We start from the raw sequence: 21974 nt of genomic DNA, 5'->3' as shown, positions 1-21974 counted from the left end.
CCCAGAACCTGATAAGCAGGAGTGATGCAGTGCTCATCTTGGGGGTTTCACTTGGGAATCTGTGAGGAACTAGAGTCAAAATTCAATGCTGGTGATACAGGATGCCCAGGGCTGGTGCACTTCGATGACCCAGAGGGATGGTATGGGGAGGGGGATTCAGGATGGGGAACACGTGTACACCCGTGGCAGATTCATGTTGATGTATGGCAAAACCAATACAATATTGTAGAGTAATTAGCCTCCAATTAAATTAAAAATAAGTGAACTGTGGTATAGAAATTTGAGAAGATGGAAAATGCCATCAAAATGCCATACTTCAAGGTATGATCTCTCAGCATTGTTTTTAATGCAACTTTGGGCACCAGGTAGAAAAGCAGTGGTCCAGCCCTGGGTAAAATAAAAGCAATAATAATTTTTAAAAATTCAATGCTGGGTGGCAGGCCCTCTGCGCGGCCCGTTGCCATAGGAACAGCTGGCAACCGGAAGTGGGCCTGCGCAGGCGCTTCCCCTTCCGGGTCGGCGCTCTTACTAACTCCTCGTGGAGGAAGCTGCATGGGCCGCCGCTTCCTGCGCGGTTTCTTCCCTGTGCTGTTGCCGCCGCCACCGCTCCGGAGCCCGCATCTCAAGCTCAGCCTGGAGCCTGTCCCACCTTCCAAACGACCCCGCAGCCACCTCATGGCCCCGCCCCGAATCGGGACGCACAACGGCACCTTCCACTGCGATGAGGCGCTGGCGTGCGCGTTGCTGCGCCTCCTGCCGGAGTACCGGGTAGGTACAGGCCGCGCGAACTGACCCGGGGGATGCCGCCAAATCTCCGGGGTGGACCGCGTCCTCCTAGAGGTGTCCCGCCCGAGCACCCTTCTCCCCTCCTCTGCTCCTTGGAAGCCCGACATTAATCCCCTACCCGTGCGACCCTGGCAACCCCCTCACCTCCTGTGTCTCCTGCAGGATGCAGAGATCGTGCGGACCCGAGACCCCGAGAAACTGGCTGCTTGTGACATCGTGGTAGACGTGGGTGGCGAGTACGACCCTCAGAGACACCGATATGACCATCACCAGAGGTGAGGACTCACTACCATTCCTTTAATTTTCTCAGTGCCCCAGGCCACTGCCGTGGTTCTTGTCAGCGAAGGGAACCGCCTCATCGTTGAATCCCATGGGACTGCTGTCTCCCATGCTTCCAGTGCTCCACCTACTCTGCACCCATCTAGGTGGCTTTGTGCTTCGCTGAGCCCTCGCGTCTGCCGTGGCGTCCCTTGGTCACCCCCGGGGCCCTTCCCGATTCACTTCCTTCTTTGGCTCCGCCAGGCTTTTCTCCCAGCAGCCTTATCTTTACCTCACTGAATACCCCAGCAGAGATTAATCCATTCCTGTGCCCTTGCTGCCCTACCTCAGGCTGCTGGGCCCACGTGATTGTGGCAGGTGGTGAGTGTGTGCTGTCTTCTACGTCATTGACACTCTACCCCTGGGAAATCGTTCTGGCCGAGAGGCCAGAATCCCCAGTACCTCTCCAATCCTTTTCCCTCGCCTCAAGCCCCTACCTCATCAAACTTTCTCAGTGAGTGATCCTGTCTCTCTTCTTTCAAAAGAAATTGAGCTTTTCCTGCGGGTACTTCCTCAGTTTCTCCCTCCTGAATCAACTCCCTCTTTCCAATTCAGGAAACCGTTCTGTTTGCCCCTTTTCCAGTGTATCACTTCCTGCTCTGGGACTCTATATCAGCGTTTCTACTTCTTATCTGAAGAAAGAAACTCTGTTTACGCATCTCCTGTCTTGAAAACAAAGGACTGAAAAAAACCCATAACCCCCTCCCTCACATACACCTCGCTGTTTAAAATGGTTATCTCTGGGGTATCATGAGGGTATTTGAAGTCTGTTTCTCTCTTTCTCTCTCTCCTTCCCTCCCTGTCTTTCTCTTCTTTAAGTATACATATTATTTTTCATATTGATGTGGAGAGGGAATGCTCCCAGTGTGTACAACCTAATCTCACCCTCACTTCTCAGGCATTCTTCAAAAGAAGAGCTGACCCTGGCTCCACATTTCTTTCAGTTCATTGCTTCTATCCATCCTATCATTCATTCAGCCGGGTCTTTTCCAATCTCTCTACCGGAAATGCTGGTGGACAGGGCACCAGTGACCTCAATGCCAGACTCAGGTTGCTGGTTGAGGGTTAACTGACTGACCTGTCACCTTAACCCTCTCACCTTAACTGACTTCTTTGTGGCACTTGATGTAATTGACTGCGTCCTTTTTCTGGTAATTTTATATACTTAAAAAAAAATTGTGCCATTTTTGACATGTAAAACAATATATTTAATATTTCTGGAATATAAAATGAACACGCAAGAACTGATCTCCCAGCTGAAGAAATAGACCATTATCTTAGCACCTGTACCTGTGTGCCTCTTCCCCATCCCAACCCCACCTCCCCAAGAGTAAGCAACATCCTGAGTTTTGTGTTCATCATGTCCTTGCTTGCTCTTGTGTACAGTTTAGCACTTATGTCTTATCTGTTTGCATCAACTATTTATTTAGTTTTGCTTCTTCCTGAATCTTTTCTGGGACATTATTTTTATTAGTCTTTATACCTTATGAGTATTTTATAGGTACTTTTGTGTTTACTTAATAAATATTTAATAATAAAAGTCATTAGAACGAAAAAATGAGCTTCCTTGGTGATACCACTGGACTGGTATTTAGAAATTAGAGCTGTGGTTTCTACTGTTCTAACAACTATCATACCATTTCCGTGCCCTCTGTCCCAAGGCTGTTCAAGTCCCTGCCTTCCTCACTCACCCGGCACATTGCAGGTGATCTTGGATTTCTTCTCCATGCTGGCTGGCACAACGCACTTTCTGACATGCTCCGGCCTGCTTAAAGTCTCTCAGTGGCTCCTCCTTACCTACAGATAAACTTCAAACTCTGAAGTGTAGCATTCAAGGCCTGCCCTGGTCCAACTCCTGCTTTATCTTTTGCCTCTCATTCCTCATCCCAAGCTGCTTTCTTGCAGATCCATGGATACCTCTCTCTTAGGCATTATACATGTTGTTCCTGCTACTTGGAATGCCTTTTCTCCTTCCCCCTTTATGTGTCTGGCACACACCCACTAATTCATCTTCCAAGAATGACCTGAAGGTTCTTCTCCTAAGTGCTTTCCTCTCCTGAGCCCTTGTTTATAACCAGCTGGAGCATTCCTTTGGTTGCTCATGTGAGTGTGCGTGGGGGCTGTGTGTGGCCATGTGTCCCTGTCCGTGTGCCTTAGGAAGATAAACTTGAAGGCAGGGACAGAGTCTTAGTTTTTTTCATCTCTGATGTTTACAACAAAGTCTGGGCATCTTGTAAGCACTGAGTTAATCCTTGTCAAATGACATCTGAGCCACAGGGAAGCCCAGTGGATGCATGGGGGCTCCAAACTCAAGTCCATGTTAACCCCCGAGGACAAGCCAAAGCCTCCCCAGCCAGGCTTTGTCCCGGTCCCTCTGGTGTTCCCCAGCCTCCCCACCGCGCTGTGCCTACACCTGCACACCCTGGGTGAGCCGGGGCGGTTGGCGCTAGCCCCCCTCCCTGTGCTCCTCAGGTCTTTCACAGAGACCATGAGCTCCCTGTCCCCTGGGAAGCCGTGGCAGACCAAGCTGAGCAGTGCGGGACTCATCTATCTGCACTTCGGGCACAAGCTGCTGGCCCAGTTGCTGGGTGCTAGCGAAGAGGACGGCATGGTGGGCACCCTCTATGACAAGGTGGGGACCCGAGGACAGAGATGCCCCCCACGTGCGTCTCCCCCCCGTGGGCCAGAGCGACACTCACGACCACGCTCAGGTCAGAGTTCCTGACCCGTGCTGGCCCACCGCCCTCTCGCTCAGTCAAGCCCATCTTCTCGCAGGGGGATGGGTAATCTCTCCTGCCTCCATTCTCGGGTGGTTGTGAGACATGGATGAGGTAATGAAAACTGTAAAGCATGCCCTGACACACATAAAAACAGTTGTTCAGCAGCTTGGTAGTGGACCAGGCTGCCTGTGTTTGGCAGCATGTGACTAAGGTGCTGGCTGGCCTGAAGGTGGAGGGCGGCAAAGGCATAGTGAGTTGGGAAACTGGCGTGGGTTTGATTATGAAAACCTCTTCAGGTTCCACCAGCGCCCCCTGCAGGCAGTTCAGGTGCCTGTGGTTGGGGAAGCAACAAGGGCTAGTGGCCCTGGCATGCACGTTGGATCCATGATTCTGAGGTCAGCTACTTGACCCTGCACCTGTGAAGTTCACAAGTCAAAGTTCAAATGCAGTCAACTCTGTTTTTTGCAGATGGGCTGTTGAGTTCAGTTCTCTGTCTCGGCTTGTCTCCTCTGTGACACAGCATTAGTATGATCCAAAAAAGTTGAATAAATGTGAATGTTTAAATTGGAGCTTCTGGAATAGGTTTTAGACTGCGTGGGTCAATCTTCCCTTCTACTGCTGAGGGGTTTCTAAGCAACTGAACTAAATTATACCCAAGGTTTTGTTTCTGGTGTACTACATGGTGATTCACAATTTTTGAAGATTATACTCCACTTACAGTTATTATAGAATATTGGCTATATTCCATGTGCTATAAAATATTTTCTTGTAGCTTAAGCATGTTCTTTTTTTTAATGTTTATTAATTTTTTTGGCTGTGCTGGGTCTTAGTTGTGGCATGTGGGATCTAATTCCCCAACCAGGGATCAAACCCAGACAGACCCCCTGCATTGGGAGCTTGGAGTCTCAGCCACTGGATCACCGGGGAAGTGCTTTTTTATTTTACACATAGTAGTTTGTACCTCTTAACCCAACCCCATTTTGCTCCTGTCTTCCCTCCTCCGATTGGTAGCCACTAATTTGTTCTGTCTGTGAGTTTGTTATTGTTATATTCACTAGTTTTTTAGATTCCACATATAACTGATATACAGTATTTGTCTTTCTGTGACTTATTTTACTAAACAATACCCTACAAGTCCATCCATGTTGTTGCAAATGGCAAATTTTCATTTTCATTTATGGCTAAGTCATATTGTGTACATCTTCTTTATGCACTCATCTGCTGATGGACACTTAGGTTGCTTTCACACCTTGCCTATTGCAAATAATGCTGCTGTGAACACTGAGATGCATGTATCTTTTTGAATTAGTGTTTTTGTTTGTTTCAGATAAATACCCAGGAGTAGAATTGCTGGGTCATATGATAGTTCTATTTTTAACTTCTTGAGGAACTTCCATACTGTTTTCCACAGTGACTGCACTAATCTACATTCCCATCAACAGTGTACAAGGGTTCCCTTTTCTCCACATCCTCACCAACATGTGTTCCTTGTGGTATTTTTGATGATAGCCATTCGACAAGTGTGATATAACATCTCAATTGTGGTTTAATTTGCATTTCTCTGATAATCAGTAATGTTGATGGCCTTTTGGCCATCTGTAGATCTTTGGGAAAATATCCAGTTCTGCCTATTTTTCAGTTGGGTTGTTAGGTTTTGGTGTTAAGTTATATGAGCTGTTTTGTGTTTTTGTTTTTTTAATATTTATTATTTATTTATATTCTAAGTACAGAATCTTAGTGATTGGACCACCAGGGAAGTCCGAGCTGTTTGTATGTTTTGGATATTAAAATTACACCCAAGTTTTAACTGAGCCTCGGGTTGGGGGTTCAGACCAATTGGTGCTGGGCAGAGAGGAGTTTCTTTTCCAGCTCTCCCTGAGTAGCACTTTTTCTACATACCACAGATGTGTCTAAATGTAGGCCTATTTTGTAAGGCAGTTTTGCATTAAATACTGATATCCCATGTCCTTTTCTACCCCCAGACTCTTGAGGAATCCTACCATTTCTTTAGGCTCAGGAGATGCCATTGGTACATCATGGGCTTCCCCGGGACCACAGTCTAGCCCTTGATGTCTAGTACTCATCTTCTCCCACTTGATGGGTATGCTTGATCAGACCCTCCTGTAGCTCAATAAGTGGATCAGTGAATAGCCTGCTCAGCCCACCTGGACATTTACCTGCCCTCAGCCATGAGGATCCACCCCACAGAGCCCATCATGGAACTCAAGACCTTCCTTGTTCAGAAAACAGCAGCTCCCTCCCCACACATGCTGGCCTTGGCTTTGAGCTGTAGTAGAGTGAGCATTGGATCAGAAATCAGGTGATCTGAATTCAGCCCTAGCGCTGTATGATCTCTGCCATTTAGGAAGTTGCTGAACTCTGCAATTCCCCCTCTCGTCGTCCAAGTAATGTTGGGAGATCCTTGCAGGATCCTTGTGAAGATTAAAGACTGTATCTGCATACATGTTGAGATCTATAAAGCTTTATGCAAATAGTCAGTGCCCTCCAGAGCCCTTCTTCTACTGCTGCCTTAGATGTATGAAAACTTCGTGGAGGAAGTGGATGCGGTGGACAATGGGATTTCCCAGTGGGAGGAGGGAGAGCCTCGGTACCTGCTGACCACCACGCTGAGCGCCAGGGTTGCTCGGCTTAATCCCACTTGGAACCAGCCCAACCAAGACACTGAGGTAAGGAGGGCCTGGGGAAAAGAGGCTGAGGTGTGTGAAAACCAGGGCAGGAAGTGAGTGGGCTTGGCCTCTTCAGCCCTAGCAGAGTTAGAAGTTTGGGCCAGCACCATGGTTCTCATTTCCAGGCCGGGTTCAAGCGTGCAATGGACCTGGTTCGAGAGGAGTTCCTGCAGAGACTAGATTTCTACCAGAACAGCTGGCTGCCAGCGCGGGCCCTGGTGGAAGAGGCCCTGGCCAAGAGGTTCCAGGTATGGGCCCGGGAGGAGGCACTGTGGCCCTGGAGAGTACGTGCTGGCAGGCTGCTGGCCTGTTGGGGCTCGTGCTCCTATCCTGAGCCTTCTGTCCCGGCTCCACTTCCCCTGCAGGTGGACCCAAGCGGGGAGATAATAGAACTGGAAAAGGGTGGCTGCCCCTGGAAGGAGCACCTCTATCAGCTGGAATCAGGGCTATCCCCCGCAGGGACCATCGCCTTCGTTATCTACACAGACCAGGCTGGACAGTGGCGGGTGCAGTGTGTGCCTAAGGAGCCCCATTCGTTCCAGAGCAGGTGAGGGCCTAGGGGTCCACCCTGCAGCCCTTCAGGCATGTTTCACCCCCATCAGAGGACGCAGCCACTAACCTAGGCCTCTGCTCCCCCTCTCCCAGTTCCTCACAGCCTCCATTTGCCCCCACCAACTCCCTCTTTCTGCTCACTCGTAGGCTGCCCCTGCTAGAGCCATGGCGGGGTCTTCGGGATGAGGCCCTGGACCAGATCAGTGGAATTCCTGGCTGCATCTTTGTCCATGCCAGCGGCTTCATTGGTGGGCACCGTACCCGAGAGGGTGCCCTGAGCATGGCCCGTGCCACCTTGGCCCAGCGCCCAGCACCTACGCCTGCCCCAAATCCCCTAGTCCAATAAAACTCCCATCTCATGCTGACCAAATAATGTTCTATTACTGCTCTGCACTATTCTGGGAGCTTAAATTTGGGGAAAGTGCAACATGTATTACGTGCCAGAGCTGGTGCTAGATATTTTCTCAGTTTTGCTTTCAAATCATTTGAAAACTATCCAGTTCTTAAGGGTAAATAATGACCCGATTCACAAGGAGTGACTAAAAAGCGAAAGAGCCAAGATCTAAACCCGAAGTCCATGCCTTTTTTTTCCTTCAGTGTACCCCAGTGCAACTCACTGGAAAAGACAGAGTCTCATAATTAAGTGGAAAACAAGAAAGGACACTCATATTACTGAAAGTGGGAGTGAGGGGAGTGGGGTCGAGCAGGGGGTGGCCCTGGGAGAGGGTCCCAAGGGGCAGAGGTTGGGGATGTCTCAGTAAACAGGGGTAGATCGTGAATAGCGCCTCCACCCCCAGCAGGGGGCTCCTGGGCTCGGCCAAGCACCGGGCTAAAGCGTGGAAACTGGGCATTGACGAAGTACAGAGGGATGTGGGTGATCCGGCCTGTGGACCAGCACTGCAGAGAGAGGGGAGCAAAGTCAGCCTGGGTCCAAAGAAGGGCTATTTATGGCAGAGCCACCCAGCAGCTGTGGCCCTCAGCTCCTCCCCACTCCTGCAGCCCAGCAGCTGGCCTACTCACCACGCTGAGCAGAGCTCCTTTGTTGAAGGAAGGATGGAAAGTGATGAGCTGGGCCTGGGCTCCTAGCTCCCCCTGGATAATGCCACTAGACGAAGAAGAGAAGGAGAGCAGGCAGCTGGAGGCAGCAGGCAAGTATAGCGGGATGTGGGTTTGGTATGGGAGGGCCAGTGAGGAACCCAGCACTTACCAAGGAAGTAGCTCAAACACGGGGCTGTTTCGAGTGCGAAAAAGGAGGATGACTGGTTTCCCGTTCTGGACCCGAGGATTGCCTGTAAGAGATGGACGAGGGACAGGAAGGAACTCTGGAGGCCGAATCCCAGGGCAGGGGCACAGCAGAACTGCTGCCAGGACACGGATACACTTGATTAATGGGAAGATGGCACAGCCTCCGCAGAGGCCTTCCTCTCCACCTCTTACCTTTCATGAGCACAGCCAGCCGCTCCCCGCTTGGGTCCCAGACCATGGAGTGGGCCTCTCCCCCAAGTCTGTGAGTCAGAACAGCAGGTTGAGGGGCTCTGCATGGTCCCTCCCAGCTTTGTCTCACCGCTCCTTCCTCACCCACCCAGCTTACCTCTCCTCACCATGTGGCGTCTGTATGGTGGTCTCAGACAGATCTGCCACTATTGTAGCAGACTTGGCGCCTCCAACATACCCCTTTCCCTCACCTGTGGATCAGAGCAGGCGCTCTCAAGTATAGGAAAAGGGCCCCTCTCCCCCGTCTCCTCTCCATCGCAGGCATCAACGCTTCTTTACTTCCCTTTTTCCTTCAAAGCAGCATATTCCAGATGGCGCTTTCCTCCCTCCGACTACCCCAGCTATTGTGCATCCAAAAGTGTTTCCCCCTGACTCACCACACCGTTCTGGGAATGACAAGGAGTAAATAAGCGGTTCCCCCAACACTGTGAACAGCAGGCGGTTTCCACTAGGGCTCCAGCAGCCAGTCTGGGGTCAGGGAGCAAAGGGCAGGAAAAGGGTGGGCTATGGGAATACAGAAGGACGCACAGGCGCAAGAGAAGTAGAGGAGGTGGGGGGGACACGCCTGGGGAAGTAGAGCCAACCTCCTCCCCAGCTCCTGCAGCGCATACTCCCTCCTACCTGGCATCGCCCTGAGAGGGTAGGCCACCGCTCGCAAGTCCACATCTGGGCCTCCCAGACTCTGTGCCAGAGAAGCAGGCCACAGCTTAGAGTTCCAGGTCTCACAGCTCAGACCTCCCTGCCTGTCAGTCCCAGGTTCAGGGGAATGGGGATGGGGACAGAAGGCTGTGCAGCTGAAGTTCCAGAAGCCTAGTGCCTTTCTCCACGTCCTTGCTGCCCACTCCCGCTCTCCCCACACTCACCGAAAGACAGCTGAAGGAGTGGTAGCCAAGACTTTGCTGCCGTCTGGGGACCAGAGCAGGTTCGTAACCCCACCTCCCCGAAACCAGGGAAGGGGAACACAGGTCTCTGTTGAGACATCCCATACCTAGGAGAGAGGCGGGGAGAGTGAGACAGGGAGACAGTATCCCCAACACCTCACAGACCCCCTTCCCTGAGGTACAAAGAACCAGAGAGGGGAGGAAGTGGGAAAGGGTTGAAACAGGAGGAAACAGCGAGCAGAATTTTACATGTGAGGAGCAGGGCTGGTGCTGCACCTTGGATAAGTTTAAGACTGAATGGATAACTGTTCCTCACCTCCCCCAGCGTACTTCCCACCACCAGGCAAAGGCAGCTCTTCCCTCAAGTCTGAGGGGTGTGGCTGAAGTGACCCCAAGAGGTGTGGGGACCAACTTACCAGGATGGCAGCATCCACAGGGGAAGCTGAGAGCAGCCGCCCCCCACTAGGGGCCCAAGCCAAGCTGGTAACGGGTGTGTGCCCAGGGTGAGAGAGCACCTGGGCACAGCCAGAAGAGGGTCTGCAGAAGGGAAACGGTGTCGGGTCAGAAGACAAGAAGAAAGCCTTGTGACTATTCCCTTGCCTCCGCCTGCTAAAAATGCCCAATCCCTGTGGCCCCTCTGAGTGCAGGAATAAGAATAATGGAAGTTAAAGGAAAACAAGAAGGAAGCAAGGGCAGTCACTACGAGGAGGCCCAGAAAGGGTGAAAGGGGGTAAACCTGAAAGAGACAAGAACTTTATTATTCCCGTTATTTATTGGCTGTGCTGGATCCTTGTGGCTATGTGGGTGTTTTCTCTAGCTGCATTAGAGGAGCTTCTTGGTGCAGAGCATGGGCTTTAGGGCATGTGGGCCAGTAGTTGTGGTTTCTGGGCTCTAGAGCACAGGCTCAATAGTTGTGGCTCCCAAGCTTAGCTGCTCTGAAGAATGTGGGAATCTTCCTGGATCAGGTATTGAACCTGTGTCTGCTGCACTGGCAGGCAGATTTTTTACCACTGAGCCATCAGGGAGGTCCGAAAGAGACAAGAACTTGTGACAAGTAAAGCTCGGTGGCGCTGGGCTGGGGAGATGCATGCTCTGCTCTGGGTGAGAACCCTCTCTCCACAGGACCATCCTGCCTGGAGGCCAGGATAGCCCATGACATCACCTCACAGCTCCCATCTCTTATCTTTCTAGTTATCTGCCACTCCTCAGAGTTCACCCTGTGCTCCCAAACCTCTCTCTCTGTGTTTCCTTGTCACAGTTACTTTCCCTCCTCGGTGCTCTGCCTCGTTTTCTGCTCATCAAAGATGGCGCGTGTGACTAGGCTGGGAACAAACTGAGGCCACCAGCTGTGTCAGTCAGCTCTGAATCTCCAGAGCGACATACTTGGCCCAAAAAGCGCAGGCTACTATCTGAATTAATGCCACTCTGTCCCTTTTCCTCCCAACTATACACCCACCTTTAGCTCTAATGAGGTCACCAGTCTACAGTTACTCTCTTAATTTTATAATACATCAGTTTACAGAGATCCATCTCATTCTTTTCGGTGGCCTCACTGTATTCCACTGAATAGATGAACTATAATATATTCAGTCGTGCTTCCACAGACACTTCAGTTGTTGGTGATTTTTTAATTACAAATAGTACTGCAAAAGTATTCTTTATATCTTTATGTACTCATGTCATTATTTGTGTAGAATACAGTATTAAAATGGCATTGTGGAATTGCACCTTTCAAAAGATAAATATGCCAACAAATTTTTTCCAACAAATTATTTTCTGAAAAGTTTGTGGGGCTTCCCTGGTGACCCAGCGGTTAAGAATCTGCTTCACAATGCAGGGGACACCAGTTCAATCCCTGGTCCAGAAAGATTCCACAGGCCAGTGCACCATAACCACTGAGCCAGAGCTCTAGACCCCGGGAGCAGAAACTACTGAGCCCAGGTGCCACAACTGCTGAAGCCTGTGTTCCCTAGAGCCTGTGCTCCTCAATCAGAGAAGCCACTGCAATAAGAAGCTCGCACACTGCAACTAGAGAATAGCCCCTGCTCACTGCAGCTAGAGAAAGCCCACACAGCAACAAAGACCAAGTGCAGCCAAAATAAATAAATTAATTAAAAAAAAGCTTGTACCACACTGTGCCATTTTTCCTACTCATGCTAATAATGGATGTTATCAAACATTTCAATTTTAATAATACTGTCATTCTGAATGGGCAAAAAAAAAAATCATGTATTTTTCTAGTCCTTTTAATTATGTATTTTTACACTTAGTTTTTTTATCAGCTTGGAATTTATTTGTATATAAAATGTGAAGCAAGGCCGAACTTTATCATTTTCTAAATGGATAGCCAATTTTGTCAAAACCACTAAAAAAAAAAGAAATCTGAACTTGTCTATTGCAATGCAAGCCAAATTCATTATGTATTAAATTTCCATAAATTCCTAGATCAGTTCCTGAATGTTGTTCTGATACACTGATCTGTTTGTCTTATCTTATGACAATATCTTTGTATTACTGTGACTTCATGAAACATTTCAATACCTAGAGGCAAGTCTCCTCTCAATATGCTTCCTTTGCAAACATTCGTGGCTATCCTTCTATATTTATGCTTTCATAAAAACTCTAAATAGCATTTTGTCAGGTTCACAAAAACAATTCAGTAGAATGCTAATCGGAAATACACTTAACTTGACATCTTTATGATTAAATTTTCCTATCCAGGAATACAGCATGTCCCACCATTAATTAAGCTTTTGTTTAATATTCTTGTCTAATATTGACTTCCCTGGTGGCTCAGACGGTAAAGCGTCCACCTACAATGTTGGAGACCCAGGTTCAGTTCCTGGGTCAGGAAGATCTCCTGGAGAACGAAATGGCAATCCACTCCAATATTCTTGCCTGGAAAATCCCATGGACAGAGGAGCCTGGTAGGCTACAGTCCATGAAGTTGCAAAGAATTGGACATGATTGAGCAACTTCACTTTCTTCCTTTAATATTTTTCAACCACTTTCTTCAGATGTCTAACATTAAATAAATTTAACAATTTATTCCTAGTAACCTATAGTAATTATTGGACCTGTTGTAATAGAACATATTTTTCATCACAATTTCTCAGCTGATTCTTACTAGTACAAGGAAAGCTATGACCTTTTCAGTTTCCTGGATCCAATTACGGTTCTACTTACATTTCTTACCAGATTAAACAGGTTTCTTTTAGTTGAATCTCTTCTTTTATCTAGGTGTAAAATCATATCTCCAAATAAAAATTAATTTTATCTTTCTCAAGACTTATACCACATTCCTTTTTCTTGTCTTACTGCACTCACAAGAACATCGAAAACTACTGTTGATTAACATGGTGGCAATGATACTTCTGTCTTTATCTTGACATTACTGGAAAAACTTAGTATCTGCTATTTCACCGTTTAATATGGCAGCCACTCATTTTGAGTATATACTCTTTATGTTTAGGTCATCTCTTTGTACTCCTATTTACTTTATGCATTCAGCAGGATGTCTGCTTATTCAAGGGCATTTATTAACACAAACATTTTTCTCCCTTAATTTGCCAGTGTAATAAATCATTTTAATATATGTCCTAATGGTAAATAGTTTCTAATTTCTGGAAAATTCCACTAGGTTAAAATTTTTTAAAAATATATGCTTTTGGATTCTTTTTGATAGTCTTTTATTTAGGATTTTAAAATCAGTAATTGTCAGGTTTCAGTTTTAGGGTCACATTAACTTTATAAAAAACAAATCAGGATGGGACAGAAAGAGGACATTAATGGGAAAACTGGTGAAATGTAAACAAAGTCTACAGTTTAGTTAATAACAACGTTCAAATGTCAGTTCTTAGTTTTGACAGATATAACATGGTAATGTCAGATATTAACAATGGGGGAAATGCTGTGAAGGTACAGCCAAACCCTCTGTCCTATCTTTGCAGCTTTTCCAAAAATCTAAAACTTTATCCATAGAAAGTTTATTAAAAGGAAGAAACAAATCAGGAGGCTTTCCAAATTTTTCTATGATCTGGGTTAGTTCCAATAACATGGAGATTATCTTTTCTCTGACAATTAGACAAACTATCAGAAAATCATCTCAGTCTGGCATCTTTTTTAGTGGTACAACTCATCCACTTTGGTAACACATATTTGGTAGAAAATCAAACATTTCCTTAGATTTTCAAATGTGCTGGTCTAAATGTATAAAATATTCTCTAATAATTCTATTTTCTTCCATATTCGTGGTTCTCTCTTTTCCCGTTCTGAAAATAGTATACTTTGATTTTCTCTTTTGCCTTAATAAAGTGAGCCAAAATCTTTACTCAAAATTTAAAGAACCAGTTTCTGGTTTTATATTTAGTTAGTTCTAGTTAGTTAGTTAGTTAGATTTAGTTAGTTAGATTCTTTTTCCATTTTCACTGGTTTCAGCTCAAATCCCTATTAATTCCATATCTACATTAACTGCCTTTCTCCCTTCTGTTAAACTTGCATCTGGCAGTCCTCCCAAAGAGACTTTCTTTACACTTCATGATCCACAGGTGCACACTCCCCACACTCCCAGAAGCCCCTATTCTGCCCCTTTCTCTAGATTACCGCTTGGTAGAACCTCTACCTTGGCCTTAGGTCTGCTCTCCATAGCCATGGGAAGTGCTGTGAGGATAAAGAACTTTTCCTCCCAGACCTCCTCACCACCCCATGGCCTCGGGCCAAGGTAAGAGACTGCTGGGACTCACCGGGTAGACAAGGACATGGGGTCCAGAGTCCAGATGAGAATGCAGCTCTGGCAGGCCACAGCCAAGACAGAGGCACTGAGGGGCTTCCAGGCCAGGGCTGCCACATTGCGCTGCAGCCGGTGCTTCAGGGAGGGGACTATAGTGCTGGGGTGAAATGGGAGGGGACAGAGTCAATCAGGGACGCTAAGGTGCAGGGGACCTGAGTATAACTGAGGACAGACATCCAGAGAAGAAAGCAGGCCATCCAGCGCCTGGGGGTCTGGTGGGACAGGAGGATAAAGGCTGGGTTTGGAAAGAGGATGCATCCAGCTGTGGGGCCTCCCTGACCCCAGTTCTGAAAAGAGCCATCAAAGCAGGCTCAGGAATTACAGGACTCCCCGGGCACCAGAGCTGGAGAAGGAAGAGGGGGCTGAGAGATGGAGACTAAAGAGTCAGAGCCCACCCAGTGTGCCACACACACCTGTTGGCATTATACACACGGATTGAGTCATCCAGCAGAGCCACGGCAAACTTGTTGGTGTGGGGGTGCCATGCAAAGACCCGCAAGCAGCAGCTGGACCTGGGGCAGGAGTGAGAGTGAAGAGTCCGAACTGCACCTCACCATACCTGGGCCCAGAGCTCAGGCTGCCTTCCACATGAGACCGTTTACCATTTTTTGCTGCTTCTTTCTTTACTGGGAGGTAGAAGGAACGAGAACATGAGGAACAGTCAGGGAAGGGGTGGGAGGAGTCTCTGCCTTGTTTTCCCTCTCCCCAAAAGAAGTTTCAAGGTTCAGGACTTCCTTTTAACAAAAGCCCCAGAGCTGGTACACTCACCAATTTGTGACTTGAGCAAATTCAGCAATCAGATCTTCGCTCCTAAGCTGTAATAACAAAGCAGACAGAGGATGCCTTGGGAAAAAGGGAGCTTATCCCCTCAAAGCTCCCACGGGGAGCTGGACCATTCCCACCCTCTGCCATCTTCCCATCACAGCCTGAACCTAAGGCACAGAAAATGGTAGGAGTAGAGGAGTAGCAATAGGGAGAGCCAGTGGCAGAAGCCAAACTTACAGACAGATGGGGAAACAGGGACCCGTGGAGGGAGGAGGCCCATCGACAGAGTGCCAGGGCCCAGCTGGATGCCGTCTTCACCCACTCAAACACTGTGGGGTTGAGGAAGCAGCTGTGATTAAATCGTTCACAGGGCTCTCACTGGGCACCCTCCTAGGTAAGGGCTGAGCAAGGGCAAGCACTCTCCAGGCCCTTCCACCCAACAAGTGATCTGGACACCCACTCTGCGGCATGAGGGGTAGGTAGAGGTGAGAGAAGATAGCACCAGTGGAGACAACTGGACCAGAAATACAGGGCTGAAGGGAAAGGGGCTGGGCCAACAGGTATTGGGATGAACCACGGAGAATATGGAGGGGAGATGGCAACCACAAAACTAGAGAAGGCTGGAGGTAAACACACTTACCCTCCTCCTCTGAATTTGCAATTTCATTCAGCACCCCGAAAAGGCCTACATCACGCCTGAAGAGGAGAGGGAACTGTGAGTTAGACAGCTTTGATCCCTTCAGTCTCCCCTTTAAGTTCCTCCATTCATTCATTCATTCAAGCAACATGTACTCAGAATAAGATCAGGGACTTCCCTCGTGGCTCAGTGGCTAAGACTCCACACTCCCAATGCAGGGGGCCCAGGTTCCATCCCTGGTCAGGGAACTAGACCCCACATGTTGCAACTATAAGATCCAGCATGCTGCAACGAAGACCTGGTGCAGCCAAGTGAGTAATACATAAATAAATATTTAAAAAATAAATAAGAGCACTTCCATTTAATGAGTGGCAACTATATGTCAAACACTTTATACTGTCCTTTCATTCTACCCATTTCCTCAATGAGACAATTAAGGCTCAGAGGTCTGTCAGGGCTTTGTCGAGTCAGGACTTGCCCGAAGACAATGAATGGAAAGCCACTGAAGGAGTTTCATTTGAGAAATAAACTGATCACACAGGCATTTTAGAAAGATCAGTCTGGCTGCAGATTAGAGGGAGACAAGAATGGGAGAAAGAAATAGATCAAGAAGCTACTTCAGGAATCTAGAAGAAACGCCAAAGTGGCCTAAACCACTGGGGGTTGAGAAAAGAGGACAAGTTTGAGAGCTTGAGGAAGTAGAACGGACAGGACTGGAGGACTAATTCAACATTAGTAAGGTAAAGAGCAATATCAAGGGAAACACCTAGATGATAATTATAGCATCCAACACTGATTACACTGTGCCAGGGCTGGGCTACAGCTTCACACGCAACATCTAACTTAGCTATTACCACAACCCTATACAACAGGGATTGTTATTGTCTGCATTTTTAGATGAGAGAACAGGGAGTGTGAAAGGTTGATTATCAAAGGTGAACTAGGTAGGAAAAAGCAGAGTCAGGATTCAATCTGTCTGTCTGTCCCAAAGCCTACATTCAAACCACTTATTCTTATATGACTAGGAAGGGCATTCCTTGAGACGAAAAACACAAGGAAGACACTGGCATAGAGAGGAAAACAGATTGATTTTGAACGTGCTGAGTGTGTGAAGCCTGTAGAATATCCAACTGAGGGTTTTGAACAGACAAGTGAACACCAAGGTGTGGTGCAAGTCCAGTTCAGGACCAACATTTAAAAGATAGCAGAGGGCTTCCCTGCTGTCAAAGCGAAAACAACGCCCAGTTGTGGATGTGACTGGTGGTGGAAGTAAAGCCCGATGCTGTAAAGAACAATATTCCATAGGAACCTGGAATGTTAAGTCGATGAATCAGGGACGTGAAATTGGAAGTGGTCAAATAGGAGATGGCAGAAGTGAACATTGACATTTTAGGAATCAGTGAACTAAAATGGACTGGAATGGGTGAATTTAATTCAGATGACCATTATATCTGCTACTGTGGGCAAGAATCCCTTAGAAGAAATGGAGTAGCCCTCATAGTCAACAAAAGAGTCCAAAATGCAGTACTTGGGTGCAATCTCAAAAATGACAGAATGATCTCTGTTTGTTTCCAAGGCAAACCATTCAATATCACAGTAATCCAAGTCTATGCCCCAACCAGTAATACTGGAGAAGCTGAAGTTGAACAGTTCTATGAAGACCTACAAGACCTTTTAGAACTAGCACCCCAAAAAGATGTCTTTTTCATTATAGGGGACTGGAATGCAAAAGTAGGAAGTCAAATGATACCTGGAGTAACAGGCAAATTTGGCCTTGGAGTACAAAATGAAGCAGGGCAAAGGCTAATAGAGTTTTGCCAAGAAAACGCACTGATCATAGCAAACACCCTCTTCCAACAACACAAGAGAAAACTCTACACATGTACATCACAAGATGGTCAATACTGAAATCAGACTGATTATATTCTTTGCAGCCAGATATGAAGAGGCTCTATACAGTCAGCAAAAACAAGACCAGGAGCTGACTGTGGCTCAGATCATGAACTCCTTATTGCAAAATTCAGACTTCAATTGAAGAAAGTAGGGGAAACCACTAGACTATTCAGGAATGACCTAAATCAAATCCCTTACAATTATACAGTGGAAGTGACAAACAGATTCAAGGGATTAGATCTGATAGACAGAGTGCCTGAAGAACTATGGATGGAGGTTTGTGACACTGTACAGGAGGCAGTGGTCAAGACCATCCCCCCAAAATAGAAATGCAAAAAGGCAAAACGGTTGTCTGAGGAGGTCTTACAAATAGCTGAGAAAAGAAGAGAAGCTAAAGGCAAAGGAGAAAAGGAAAGATATACCCATCTGAATGCAGAGTTCCAAAGAACAGCAGGATAGATAAGAAAGTCTTCCTCAGTGATCAATGCAAAGAAATAGAGGAAAACAACAGAATGGGAAAGACTAGAGATCTCTTCTTCAAGAAAATTAGAGATACCAAAGGAACATTTCATGCAAAGATGGGCTTGATAAAGGACAGAAATGGCATGGACCTAACAGAAGCAGACGATATTAAGAAGAGGTGGCAAGAATACACAGAACTATACAAAAAAGATCTTCATGACCCAAATAACCACGATGGTATGTTACTCACCTAGAGCCAGACTTCCTGGAATTCCAGAATTCCTGGAAGTCAAGTGGGCCTTAGGAAGCATCACTACGAATAAAGCTAGTGGAGGTGATAAAATTCCAGCTAAGCTATTTCAAAGCCTAAAAGATGATGCTGTGAAAGTGCTGCACTCAAAATGTCAGCCAATTTGGAAAACTCAGCAGTGGACACAGGACTGGAAAAGGTCAGTTTTCATTCCAATCCCAAAGAAAGGCAATACCAAAGAATGCTCAAACTACCGCACAATTGCACTCATCTCACACGCTAGCAAAGTGATGCTCAAACTTCTCCAAGTCAGGCTTCAACAATATGTGGAACCACAAACTTCCAGATGTTCAAGCTGGTTTTAGAAAAGGCAGAGGAAACCAGAGATCAAATTGCCTATATCCACTGGATCATAGAAAAAGCAAGAGTTCCAGAAAAACATCTACTTCTGCTTTACTGACTATGCCAGACTGAAGCGACTTAGCAGCAAACCCTTTGATTGTGTGGATCATAACAAACTGTGGAAAATTCTTCAAGAGATGGGATTACCACACCACCTTACCTGCCTCCTGAGAAATGTGTAGCAGGTCAAGAAGCAGCAGTTAGAACCGGACATGGAACAACAGACTAGTTCCAAATTGGGAAAGGAGTACAATAAGGCTGTATATTGTTACCCTGTTTATTTAAGTTATATGCAGAATACATCATGCGAAATGCAGGGCTGGATGAAGCACAAGCTGGAATCAAGATTGCCAGGAAAAATATCAATAACCTCAGATATGCCGATGATACCACCCTTATGGCAGAAAGCAAAGAACTAAAGAGCCTCCTGATGAAAGTGAAAAAGGAGAGTGAAAAAGCTGGCTTAAAACTCAACATTCAAAAAACTAAGATTAGGGCCTCCAGTCCCATCACTTCATGGCAAACAGATGGGAAAACAATGGAAACAGTGGCTGACTTTATTTTTGGGAGCTCCAAAATCACTGCAGGTGGTGACTGCAGCCATGAAATTAAAAGACGCTTGCTCCTTGGAAGAAAAGCTATGACAAACTTAGAAAGCATATTAAAAAGCAGGGACATTGCTTCCCCCGTGGTCTAGTGTTAAGAATCCACCTGCCAATGTGGGGGCACAGGTCTGACCCCTGCACTGGGAAGATCCCACAGGCCACAGAGCAACTAAGCCTGTGCACCACAACTACTGAAGTCTGAATGCCTAGGGCCACTGCTCTGCAAAAAGAGAAACCACTGCAATGAGAAGCCCTAGCACCCCACAAGGAAGAGTAATCCCTGCTTGCCACAACTAGAGATAGCCCCAGCGCGGCAAAAATAAAATAAACAGAACTTAAAAAAAAAAAAAAACAGCTATTCATATAAAAGACAGCAGGAAGCAACTTCCCTGGTGATCCAGTGGCTAAGACCCCATACTCCCAATGCAGGAGGCCGGAGTTCAGCCCCTGGTCAGGAAACTAGATCCTGCAGCACAACTAAAAGATCTCAAATGCCACAACGAAGATGTAAGATCCTGCACAACAAGAACCCAGAGCAGCCAAATAAATATTAAAAAAAAAAAAAAAAACCACAACAGCAAGAAGAGAAGCAGCAGCTCGATAGAGGCAGAAATCAAGAAAGAATCCAGGACTGAATGGGTTTTCAGACCACAACCTGATGTTTAGCTTCACTCAAGGAGACACGCAAATGAAACTGTTATGCAAAATCAAATATCAAAGTTTGGTAAGACAAGTGTCAGAAAACAGGCACTCTCATACACTTTTTTGGCTTTGTTTCATTTTTAGGGTTTTTTTGGAGCATAGTTTCTCACTGCTGGTGGGTCTATAAATATGTACAACTTAGAGGACTGTATGGCAACAGCTCATGAAATTACAAATGAACATACCCTTTGAACCCCTACATACAATGATGAGGATAATACTAATAATGGCTAACTCTTGAAGGGATTAACATGTGTTTTACTCATTTAATCATCACTAGAACCTTGTAAGACAGGTTTCATTTTACAGATGAAGAAATTGAGGGACAGAATGATTAAGTAACTTGCTCAAGGTCACACAGCTAAAAAGCGGCACAGCCAGGAACTGAATCCACATACAAAATGCATGACCCATGTATGAGATTATTCACTGCAACCTTATACCTATTCTTTCTGAGCTTAAGGTAAAGGCTCAGAAAGTGACAATGACATGAGGGATCCAGTTTACATAATTAAACCAGAAAGGAAAGCAAGTCATTGGAGATGAAACAGAACTACCGCTGCACAGCCTTGAGTTCCACAGAAAGGACTGATAATTTGATGTGTTGAATGACAGACAGCTCTGAGCTAGAGAGAGCCAGGAAGCCCAGGGCAGAGAGGTGGTGACCCCACTGCGTCCAGGATCTGCAGGCCAGTGGCCCAGGAGACCCTTTGCCAAGTCTCACCAAATGTTGATGCATCTCTTCCACACTTGCTCCCGGTGGTGGATGAAGGCAGTTCTTGTGCCATGGTCCAGCCTTCCAGGGGTCTTCAAGGGCTCCTTAGTCAGGTTTAGGACAGGAAGATTGATCCACTATAGCCAAAAATGAGAGGTATGACAGTGAGTGAGTTCTCCTTCCCAGATCTCTACTGAACCCCCCTGTTTCCCATTTCCACAAAAGAAACACTTGTGGAACTGGGGAAACAAGTCTTCTCTCCCTTATCGGTAAAACCAGAATAATATTTCATAGGGATGCTGTGATTATTAAATCACATTATTAAAACATTTGTGGAGAACACCTGACTCAGAGCCTCTTTTTTCCACAGCAAACGCTCAATAAACGTCCATTTCTCTTCCTTTTCCTTGCCAGGAAAACCTCGGGGGAAAAAACTCCCCAGGTTGGGCCTTCCCAATTGTCCCAGATACTGTCTCCAACTTTTCAGAAGTCCTCCTGCACAGTCACGGCCCCTAGATTCGCCCCTACTCTCTCCATCACCGCTAGGCCCGCCCCACAGCTCCTCAGCATCCCTCATCCTCCAATCCCAGCTCTAAAATACATTCCATCTCTTCTCTTCTTCTCCACCATGGGAGAGGTTGTTTCCAATCCTCCAGTCTGGGGACCGCGACGCGCCCCCCACCCCCCACGCTGCCTCTGCTCCCGCATACCCTCCGACACCGCCCCCCATGCCTAAAGGTCCTTCCCTCCTCGCCTCGACCACCTGGCCCCGGAAGTCGGGAGGCGGACTCTCACAGCTACTGCCTGTCACCAGTTCGTTATTGTGCTCGTATAGGGTGATTTGTCCCCTAGGCGGTGGAGGAGGGAACAACCCCAGGGAGCACATCTTGCCGGTCCCGAGGACGTCCGGAATCAGAAAACTCCCAGATCCCCGCTCCTCTGACTTTTAGTTCCCGGGCTAGATTCGGATGCGTACGGGTAGGCGCATGGGACAAACGGCAATACAAAGCTCAAAGAAAGTAAACGGAAGAGCACTGGAGAAGAAGGACGCATGCGCAGTTCTGGGATCGACTTCCGGCGTCCTGGCGCGCCGCCTGGCGGTGGGAGAGGGAGGGGCGCCGACACAGCCGCAGCGCTGACCCCTAGTTAAGAGTTGGAGCGGGTTTTTTTGTTTTGTTTTGTTTCCTGTGAGACTGCTGTTTTCCCAGTTCCGAATTCCCCAGCATAGTCTCCCACTCACTCTCAGCACTCGAAAAGCCCCAAATAAGCCACGTTCAGGGAAGTACCTAATTAAATTAAACCCTTCCAGAACTGTG

General features: G+C 47.1%; 2 protein-coding genes across 5 annotated transcripts; one reads left to right on the top strand and one right to left on the bottom strand.

Annotated features, from left to right (window-relative positions):
- Positions 1-318: 318 nt before the first annotated feature.
- MYG1 (MYG1 exonuclease) lies at positions 319-7436 on the top strand. Its single transcript, XM_069584311.1, has 7 exons — positions 319-768; positions 949-1061; positions 3577-3736; positions 6359-6511; positions 6637-6759; positions 6877-7058; positions 7211-7436. Exons 1-7 carry the CDS (start codon positions 427-429, stop codon positions 7407-7409), a joined length of 1272 nt encoding a protein of 423 aa, XP_069440412.1. The 5' UTR covers positions 319-426; the 3' UTR covers positions 7410-7436.
- Positions 7437-7626: 190 nt separating this feature from the next.
- Positions 7627-21721, bottom strand: AAAS (aladin WD repeat nucleoporin). Of its 4 annotated transcripts, none has more exons than XM_069584308.1 (17): positions 21422-21720; positions 20668-20795; positions 15633-15688; positions 15230-15321; positions 14996-15042; positions 14830-14853; positions 14641-14739; positions 14181-14324; positions 9855-9975; positions 9421-9545; positions 9179-9239; positions 8935-9025; positions 8655-8748; positions 8501-8568; positions 8271-8352; positions 8084-8168; positions 7627-7960 (listed from the first exon to the last, which is right to left on the bottom strand). In XM_069584308.1, exons 1-17 carry the CDS (start codon positions 21542-21544, stop codon positions 7733-7735), a joined length of 1668 nt encoding a protein of 555 aa, XP_069440409.1. In that variant the 5' UTR covers positions 21545-21720; the 3' UTR covers positions 7627-7732. The 4 variants fall into 4 exon arrangements, with proteins under 4 accessions (XP_069440409.1, XP_069440408.1, XP_069440411.1 ...); XM_069584307.1 differs by having other exon boundaries at positions 21413-21670; XM_069584310.1 differs by lacking the exon at positions 14830-14853 and having other exon boundaries at positions 21422-21721.
- Positions 21722-21974: the final 253 nt, after the last annotated feature.

This window comes from Ovis canadensis, chromosome 3, assembly GCF_042477335.2.
Source record: "Ovis canadensis isolate MfBH-ARS-UI-01 breed Bighorn chromosome 3, ARS-UI_OviCan_v2, whole genome shotgun sequence".
NCBI lineage: Eukaryota > Metazoa > Chordata > Mammalia > Artiodactyla > Bovidae > Ovis > Ovis canadensis.
The sequence above is the reverse complement of the archived record's forward strand: the minus strand, read 5'-3'. Positions and strand labels throughout refer to the sequence as shown.